At 39.2% G+C, this 9,999-nt stretch overlaps 1 protein-coding gene across 10 annotated transcripts in view; it reads left to right on the forward strand.

Moving 5' to 3' along the window:
* The window catches only part of pdzd2 (PDZ domain containing 2), a 139,615-nt gene extending 130,513 nt beyond the window's left edge, over positions 1 to 9,102 (forward strand). For 7 of the 10 annotated variants that reach the window (XM_086030042.1, XM_086030043.1, XM_086030041.1 and 4 more), the window contains 4 exons: positions 3,689 to 3,959; positions 5,283 to 5,420; positions 5,533 to 5,685; positions 6,295 to 9,102. In XM_086030042.1, coding sequence (XP_085886168.1) covers positions 3,689 to 3,959; positions 5,283 to 5,420; positions 5,533 to 5,685; positions 6,295 to 6,326 — 594 coding nt within the window. In that variant the 3' untranslated portion in view covers positions 6,327 to 9,102. Of the gene's footprint in view, positions 1 to 3,688; positions 3,960 to 5,282; positions 5,421 to 5,532; positions 6,268 to 6,294 lie in introns of those variants that run through there. The other 3 variants (XM_086030045.1, XM_086030050.1, XM_086030049.1) reach the window with 2 other exon arrangements.
* Positions 9,103 to 9,999: the final 897 nt, after the last annotated feature.

A 9,999-nucleotide genomic window follows, 5' to 3' on the forward strand; every position in this document is an offset into this window, starting at 1 on the left:
ACAGGAAGTCAACCCAAACATTTTTTTCTTCCCAGAATATGTTCCCAGCAGTTGCACTAGTTGAAACAGGGCATTCTGATGAATATAGCGTTTGTGGATTAGGAGAAATCCACCCGTTTTTAGCTAGCTCAGGGGGCGGCCATTTGGTCACTTCTGCCGACTGAAAATGACATCACATAACGGCCAACAGTTTGGGCAAGTTACTCCTTTAATGTAATATATTACATATTACTAGTTACTTGCATGTGAAAGTAATATGTTTCTTTTAGGGCTGTCAAAGTTAAATCATGAACTATGGTGATTAATTTACATTTTATATGCTTTTTTAAAAGATTAGCTCAGTTAACTCAGTTTAAGGCAACCTTTGTGTAGAATCACTGTCGCAAAGACTGACTTTTATGTAGTTTTACACTAAAAACAATTTGCGCACTTTGCAAAACCCAATTCCAATACCATATTAGTTGGACGTCTTTGATGTATCGTTCAACAGTAGTGTTTCACAGGAAAAGAATCATATTCAAGGATCAAAGAGAGCTATGAGACCAGTCTTTGAATCAAAACATACTTTATATTTTTTCCCCACATTAATCCTAAATAGGGGCTAAACCTATAGCTACACTGTTATGTCATAAACCTGACCAGGAAAATTACTATTACCATAGACAAGCAGATTCATCAATGCAAAGTTAGCAAGACACACACAGTAAACAATACACAAACATACATTCAAATATGTTTCATATCAAGGTATTTTGAGTGACCAAAATGCATAGGGAGTTTAAAGCTGCAGTTCCCATGTCGACCTCTTGAGTTCACTCTTCATCCAGCACTGTCCATGTTCGTCGGGGTTTGGTCCCCCACTGATTGTGAGAGGAACCTTCTGGCTTCCCGCTGGAGAGGCTCCGGAATGTCTGTTTCAGGGCCGTTCAAATCCACATCCATTGTCTGTAGAGGTGGCCCAGGCGACGAAGAGTGGCTCCTTATCAGGAGTTTCGTTATTTTTGAGTCCTAGCATGTCTTTGTCAAATCCGATTGCTGGGGTGCCCTGGTGATTCAATTATTTTGAAGTGAGGCAGGAGCAGACTTGGTGGTAGTCCTGGCTGGATATTGTGTCCAGCCCGGAGACGTGGTCCACATGAAGGCATATTCGTTACAGATCAAATTATGTATATTAGAGAAGCAAAACAAAACATTTTGGATTAAGGTTAAATAAAAGCAGAATTAAAAACCAATACAAGTGTGTAGTTTTATTGGGCACAATGCTTTTCCCTAAGTTTACTCATATGATTTCACTCTTTTACATTTAAAAAAAAAAAAGGCATGGTGCCCAAGAAAAGTTAAATATTTTGACAAGTATTACTTTTAATATTTATAGGTAGTTTCATAGTATTAGTACAACTCAGCATAGTGTATAGTTTTGGATTCCATTTTAAAATAAACACTTACAGCTAAAAAAAATAAATAAAATAAGGCCACAGTATCACCTTCAATTTCAACAACTTCATTTATAAACATGTCAGGAATGTTGGTGCAAGCTGCAAAGCTCAATACAAGTTGAATGTACTATCATTTTGTCTTTATTATTCTTTTCTGCATAACTTTAAGAACTGAAGCTGTAAGCTACCGATGGTCATGTAAGGGCTTGTTGCGATTATGCCACAATTTACATATGATCCGATTAGTCGCTAATTGCGACTACTGTTGGTGATTAGCAAAATAATAGTTTCTGGCAGCCCTACTTGACATGCTTGCACCAAGCTGAATTGCATATTGCGTTTGTGGATGGCTGCAGCAACACACGAGCGCACAGAGACAAGCATGGTAGCGATCTTACAAAAAAGAGTCTAATAAAAAATCGGGAACTGCACATCGAAAATTGAATCGAATGGGGGCTTGGGTGAATCGTTTGAAAAGTGAAAGTTTAGTCGAACTCGCCGATGGATGCCCATTTAGAATTAGAGTAGGACTGCCCTATAGACAGGTACTACTGTATTTTTTCTAATTGTTTTCTCCCCGGAAAAAAAAGGTGAATGACGGACGACGAAAGGGTAGCCACGCTGCAGATGGATGACGAATAGCGGACGCTCAATTTGTAGTAAAATGCCCAGTTCTAAAAATGTTATTTATCATGAGAAATCAAACGAAATGCTTGAGGGTCTTAATGGGCACGTTCAACTTTGCTACGCGACGTTCACAGAATAACAAGAAACTGATTGTGGTGAGGGGCGGCACGGTGGTCGACTGGTTAGCACGTCCGCCTCACAGTTCAGAGGTCGTGGGTTCGATCCCGGCTCCGGCCTCCCTGTGTGGAGTTTGCATGTTCTCCCCGTGCCTGCGTGGGTTTTCTCCGGGTACTCCGGTTTCCTCCCACATTCCAAAAACATGCATGGTAAGTTGATTGGATACTCTAAATTGCCCCTAGGTATGATTGTGAGTGCGGATGTTTGTCTCTGTGTGCCCTGCGATTGGCTGGCAACCAATTCAGGGTGTCCCCCGCCTACTGCCCAAAGACAGCTGGGATAGGCTCCAGCACGCCCCGCGACCCTTGTGAGGAAAAGCGGTACAGATAATGGATGGATGGATGGATGATTGTGGTGATTGCTGAATTCAATACAAGCTTATCATGTACAGTGAGGTAATAAACTAGTCTTCTGGCTAAATTATGTGAATACATTTGTGTTGTGGTATCGAAATTTGTAACACGTAACCAGACTCAGTAACTGTAAAAATATTACCAAAAAAATTGAGAGTAACTCAATGCCATGTTTAGTAGACTAGTGGAGGCGCATAGAACATATTATTGTAAAGAAAATGTTTGGGGTTGACTTCCCCTTTGAATGCCAGTCAGTCCCAATTCACAAAATTCTTCATCCTCTAACTTTCCGTGAATATTGTTGAAACAAGAACTATTTCACTGGCATTGGGCTGAAACCTCTGTCACAATTTGGTTAATTCCATATTTTCTAATCTTAATAGGGATGTTAAAATCGACTTAAACCGCTTAAAATATGCATCAAAGTAAAAACTTAAAAGAATCGATATTTAAATTGTGATCACAAAAGGATTTGTAATGATAACAGTCAAATCTATTCTACATGTATTTATTTCCATGTTTATTTCTGGTACTAAAAAACACTGCTTGGACAAAAATGTAGTTCATAAACAGTCAAAATTTGTTTATTTTCAAAAATGTTTTCATTAGTTCGAAAAAGTTATTGTTTGTAACAATTTTGGGCAAAATGCAGATGTTAAAATAAAAACATATTTTGGTTTTAAAATGAGTAATTCATTTTGTAATTTTTTTTTATCGAATTGAATTGAAATGGGCAACTGAAAATCGAATCGAATCGAGGCTTGAATCGTTACATACCTAGATCTTGACAATTGATTGGTGCACAAGGGTTGATTGTTATTATTACAAATTATTGATCAATTTAATGCGGAAAATTGTTCGCTCTCTTTGTTTCTTCACAATGTTAATGGTTGATCAAAAGTGACAATTTTGGAGTCCCCTGAAAACGGATGATTTTGGAGGCATACGAGTATTCTGCCCGATGCCAGTGATTTAAAGCAAAATGGCCAAAGTCACCAATATTCAGGAGGCCATTGTCACCTGGATTTTTTTTATTATTTATTAGCTATTTTTTAGGGAGGTGTGATGGCAGGATATTGTATCGTCTCTCACCAGGTTCATCGAATCTTCAGCAAAGGTGCAGCCAGCCTAGAGGGCACAATTCTGAGAGGCGACAGAATTTTATCTATAAATGGCACGAGCCTGGATGGTAAAACCCATGGAGAGGCTGTTTCTTGCCTACATCAAGCTAAACTATCGACACAAGCCTCAGTAGTTATTTGCAGAGGCATGGTCAGTGAAAAGGATACCATTGAAAAGCTTGACTCAGCCAGCCGGCAACAGATGAGGGTACCAGCCATCAAGATGTCTTTGAAGACAAGTACAGGTAAGACCTTGGTTTACACTCACTGACTGATGGATGGTTAGGACGGAAAGCGCTTTAAAAGGACGAGAACGCACGAGGTCAGAGGACGATTGTTTTTATGAATAGGGGCGATAACGGAAGATGGAAGGTAGGGCTGCTCAATTATGAAAAAAAAAAATATTAATCACAATTATTTTGGTCATTATTTTGGTCATTATTTAAATCACGATTATTCAAACGATCATTTAATTTTTGGTACAAAACAAGAAAATATTCAAACGTAAAAAATATAGGACAAATAAATGTCTTTAAACACTATGCAAGTTGTTTTTGGACCAAACAAAATTAATCAAATTAGTTATTATAAAATGAAAAAGGTAAAAATGTATCAATTCAAGTATGATTTCCTTTTGTAAACAAACAGTATGTTGGATATAAATGCATATTAATAGTCTTTTTTTACGATTCTGCCAATTTTGTAATCATGGCGTGTAATAATCGTCATTGTAATTGAATTTTGATTAATTGTGCAGCCCTAACAGAAGGGTACCCAGGTTGAGGACAGACCGGCAAAAAAAAGGCTAAAAATATGAGAAAAATATGCCAATTATTGTGCGCCAGGATTACAGTAAATCCCTCTCCATCGTGGGAGTAAATGTTCAGTAAGTTTTAAAGTCATCTTTTGACCAATCAGCGGCTGACAAAACAATAGCGACACTCTGAGCGGCTGAATCAGTACTAGGGATGTAATGATTAATCAAAAATCGATTAAAAATCTATTCAAGCCGATTAATAGATTCGAATCGATACGGATCGAACTCGGACTTCTCAGCACTCGTAAGCCCTATACAGAAACAATTAACAAAAGACATAACATACCTAGGTGATTTGAATATACTAATTTAGAGTGCTAAAAAAATTCTTTCTTTTTTTTTTCCATTCCAGACCCATACCAAGTTTTGAATGTGTAGATCAAATAATGCGCTTGCGACAAACATCATTGCGTATTGCGTTTGTAGATGGCTGCAGCACCACACGAGCGCAAGAGACAAGCACGGTAGCGATTTTTAAAAAATCGAATCAAAAATTGGGAACTGAAACTCGAATCGAATCGGGGCTCGAGTGAATCGTTACATCCCTAAATCAGTACATACGGGTATTTTATTGTGACATTGGATTTCAACTCAAAACAATTCCACAAAACGGCAAGTATATACAATTAATAACACACACAAACAAAACAAAAAAAAACGCGGAATACCAGGACCGCAAACCACGAGGGTTTTACTGTACTTCTACTCGTGCTGTGCAAAGTGCTGTTAAGTCAACATGTTGTCCTATTAGTACCTGAAGACGTGGGTCCACTTGGGGCTTTGAAAGTTGAGCTTCACAAGACGACTGCTGGCTTGGGTTTCAGCCTGGATGGGGGAAAAGCCTCAAGTACTGGAGACAAGCCCCTAACTGTAAAACGCATCTTTAAAGGTGATGATTTGTTTCAGTTGTTCTTGTTGTTTTTTTCTGGAAAAAGTTGATTTGGAGAAATAAAACCAGAGAATACAGGTTTACCCTGATTTGTTGTGCCCCTCCACAACAGGAGGTGCTGCTGAGCTGTCTGGGCTACTGGAAGTTGGTGATGAGGTCTTGTCCATAAATGGATTCTCTCTGGAAGGTCTCATGCATCATGATGCCTGGAAAATGATGAAGGCAACTCATGAAGGGCCCAATCACCTTGTCATCCGCAAGCTTGGTGCCTGGTTGTAATTCTTCGACTTATTTGAAAGTACTCCCGAGAATTAAATCAAGTGCTGCAAAACAAAGTAGTCGAGTGACGGGTGTCTTCTCTTGGGGTGTGCATCCCTCCTCAAAAGATGATACGATTCGATTCGGTTTTCGATATATGAGGCGTGAAACGATTTAAGGACAGTTCGATTTGAAAGTGGAACGATTCGGTTCTGCGAGATTACCACTCAATTCGATAAAGTCTGGCTAAGTTCGATATTGTATGACGCAATGATTTTTTTGTTGTTTTACACACATTTGAATTAATTTGTCAGCACTGTCAATGTGCCAATTCCTTCTAATAGATAGCTCTCCAATAAAAGACGATTCGATATCAATACATTATAAATCACCTTATAAATCCAAAAACGGTTTTCCAGTTCAAAACCTTTTTTTGTGTGTTTTCTCAAGTCTTACAAATGTTATTTTACAATGCCTGTTGTTGTGTGATGACTAAATATTGTTATGGCCTGATGTATTTAATGTACCTGTCTCAAGGTTTGTTTACAATGTATAGAAATGTGATTTTCAAATAAAGTGATTTAAAATATCTTGTTTGTTGTTGTTGTTCTTCTAGAGTACAGGGAAGAAAAGAATACAGAGCGATAGAGCATCTGGTGGACTGGTACAAAGGTAGCAACTAGACCGAGGAAGAAGGTGGACTTCAGAAAGAAAAGATGACACCTTGCCCCCCAGGGTATGCGTGTATCAGCATTGGGAGCGGTCTCCAGCTATACAAGTACCTTGTTGTCCACCTTTTTGAGGACCTCACCTGGAACTGTCTGTCTGCTGGAGAAGGCTGACCATCGTGGGTCCTTTACAGATGGTGCTGAGAGCGCCCTCAGCATCATGCCGTGATACAGCTAAGCCTGCGCACAGCTGATGATGTCACGTTTTACAATATAGTTCTGTAAGACATTTATTTGCTTCTATGTTTGTCAACCCTGGCTGTTGCATTTGTATGTTCTGTTCTGAGTTACTAAATAAAAAAATAAAAATAAAGTACATTACTGCTACTTTTGCGAGGATCGCCCTTCGGTGGGCTACCGAAGACAGTTAGTTTTGTGGCTAACGGATTCGGATGGTGGTTTATGGTTCTTCGGAGGGAAGACACTTTTATTAAGAAATACTTCACATTATATACATAGAGTCTTGCAACCTGAGTCAACCACAAAATTGTTGCTAGTTCAGCAGGAGAAATGCAAATGTTCCACTGCTGTTGTTTCACAATAGTAGGGAAGCGGCGGCTTTTCAGGGCATAAGAGGAAGTGACGTAGGAGCTACCTCGCAAAAGTAGCAGTAATGTACTTTTTTGAATTTTTTTATTTACTAACTCAGAACATACAAACACAACAGCCGTCGTGCTACACCCTTCCATAGTGTCATTGTGGACTCACGATGCCAGAAAAGAAGAGATATAGTTTCAGGAGTCTTGAGGCTTGTGGCTAACTCGACGCTCATGGGTTCCTCGCTGTGCGGAAGTATCTCTCTGCATCTTTTAGTGTAAATGTCAGGTTCACACCAAGTGAGACATTAGTAAACAATGCACACAATGAGGAGAGAAGACACTCGGCAACAAAATTGTCTTTTTACTTGCAAGGAGAGCGCAGGGAAGTGTACGATTACAGTTCCTAAAACCCTCTGCCCGGCTCCCGCGCCTCCTCTCTTTTTATTTTCTTCGGAGTCCCTGATTACAAAGGTGTTCCAGCTCTAAGGGAAACTAGCTGGAACACTGTGAACTTGTTTTGTCTATGTGTGTGTGTGTGTTTGTGTGTGGGCCATTAGCATACATATGTGGAAGCAAAGCACATCAAACAAGTTGGGCGTGGATTTGGAAAAAGCTAAAGCTAAACCCACAAGCTAATAAAGCTAACAGGCCTTGTCCACAAGAATCCAACACATGAATAATAAAATACATTATTATTCTTACATTTAGTTTTCAAAGGAAAGGTTCAAGTCAAAAGTTCCAGTTTGGTCGTCTCTTTAATAGCAAAATATAGTTCAATATATTGTAGATTTAAAGCTATATATGGTTTTAGGTTGCCCAATCCGGATTTTTTGAAAAAAATCTGATTTTCTTTTGTGTAAGCGTTCATATTACATTATAAATGCGACCTCGGTCTTGTCTGCTGTATGAACACATGCATCACCAAAGTGGCCTGCATGCGCAGAAGACACAAAGTCACTCCTGTGCACCGACATTGTGTTTGCAAAAGTAAATATGGTATAGTGTCGGGGCATTTATACAGTGAAGCCATTAGGTAGTAGGCAGAAATAAATACAGTATTTGGGGAAAATCAAGAGGCGACGCTTTAATGTCTTTTTTAAATGTTTTTATTTAACAAATATAGATAAAGTACAACATAGTAATGAGGCATTCCAATGAACTTCGTTGCATACATATACAATACTATCAAAAATACAATTTTACATTAAAACAAATAAGAATTACAATAAAATAAAAATAAAATAAATTCACCTTTCAAAACAGGGATATCGATGAGTTACTCTTTAAACATTTCTGCTTCTATAGTAATAATTGATTTACATTTATTATTTGTTAGATCAAGAGACTTAAAATAATTATCTACATCAATCAAAAATAATTTTAATAACGGGGTAGAATTTAGAAATGTACATTTATGGATGTGAAATTTTCCCAACAAAACATATAAATTAATATTAGTACACAGCTTTTTTTCTTTAGATTCAAACAAAGTAATAATTTGTTTACTATTCAGTGTAATCTTGTGCGTAGTTTTACACAATATATAGTTCTCAATCTTTCCAAAATGTAGCACTTATGGGGCAGTCAAAAAATAAACGAGTCACGCTTTCAGGTACAGCATTACAAAAAGAACACTTTGATTTGCCACGCTTTACTCCAGTTAATATTCCTGAATTCAGCGTTCCTAAAAAAATTTCCACGAGGCATTATTTTCGTACTTTTATACAGAGATTCTCTAAAATGTTTATTGGTACGTTTGCTACTTAAAATGTCAATACCATTCATGTAGAGATGATTAATAATTTCAGGTTGCTCATTTTGTTTCTTATAACCTTTCATTAATTCTATTATTCTGCTTGGAATGGAATTTATGAGAGTGAAATTCTTTGAATTTAACAGGGAATGCTTTTTCCGCTAAAAAGTCTGCATAACTACGGAGTTGACCATCACAGTTAAATAAGTCCTTCACGAAAATAATGTTTTTATCAAACGAGTTTTGTATATAAAGTGATTTGTTCCTTTTAAGAATACATGCATTGTTGATTTATGTGGGGAAAAATTATGTGAGTGACACATATTCCATGCTAACAAAGCTTGTTGATAAAATGTTGACAATTTAACAGGTATTTTCACAACATTAAAGGTGTAAGAATTGAAGACCTCCTAAATTACTGAAATATTATATGGGATAAAATACCATAAGGTTCCTGGAGTTTTTATACATCCATCCATCCATCCATCCATTATCTCCTGCTTATCCAAAGTCGGGTCGCGGAGGCAGCAGCGGCTCTCCAGCGTGTTCTGGGTCATCCTCGGGGTCTCCTGCCGGTGGGACATGCCCGGAACACCTCACCGGGGAGGCGTCCAGGAGGCATCCTAATCAGATGCCCGAGCCACCTCAACTGGCTCCTCTCAACGCGGAGGAGCAGCGGCTCGACTCTGAGTCCCTCCCGGATGGCCGAACTTCTCACCCTATCTCTAAGGAGAGCCCTACGAAGGAAAAACCCATTTCGGCCGCTTGTATCCGAGATCTTGTTCTTTCGGTCATGACCCACAGCTCATGACCATAGGTGAGAGTAGGAACGTAGATCGACCGGTAAATTGAGAGTTTCGCCTTTCGGCTGAGCTCCTTCTTCACCATGACAGACCGATACAGGGTCCGCATCACAGCAGACGCTGCACCGATCTGCCTGTCGATCTCCCGTTCCATCTTACCCTCACTCGTGAACAAGACCCCAAGATACTTGAACTCCTCCACTAGGGGCAGAATCCCATCCCCGGCCCGGAGAGGGCACGCCACCCTTTTCTGACTGAGGACCATGGTCTCAGATTTGGAGGTGCTGATTTTCATTCCGACCGTTTCACACTCGGCTGCAAACCGCTCCAGCGAGAGTTGGAGATCACGGCTTGAAGAAGCCAACAGTACCACATCATCTGCAAAAAGCAGAGATGCAATACTGAGGCCACCAAACCGGACCCCCTCGACACCTCGGCTGCGCCTAGAAATTCTGTCCATAAAAGTTATGAACAGAATCGGTGACAAAGGGCTGCCTT

The sequence above is a fragment of the Filicampus tigris genome, chromosome 5, assembly GCF_054856515.1.
Source record: "Filicampus tigris isolate MCC_2025a chromosome 5, RoL_Ftig_1.0, whole genome shotgun sequence".
Taxonomy (NCBI): Eukaryota; Metazoa; Chordata; class Actinopteri; order Syngnathiformes; family Syngnathidae; genus Filicampus; species Filicampus tigris.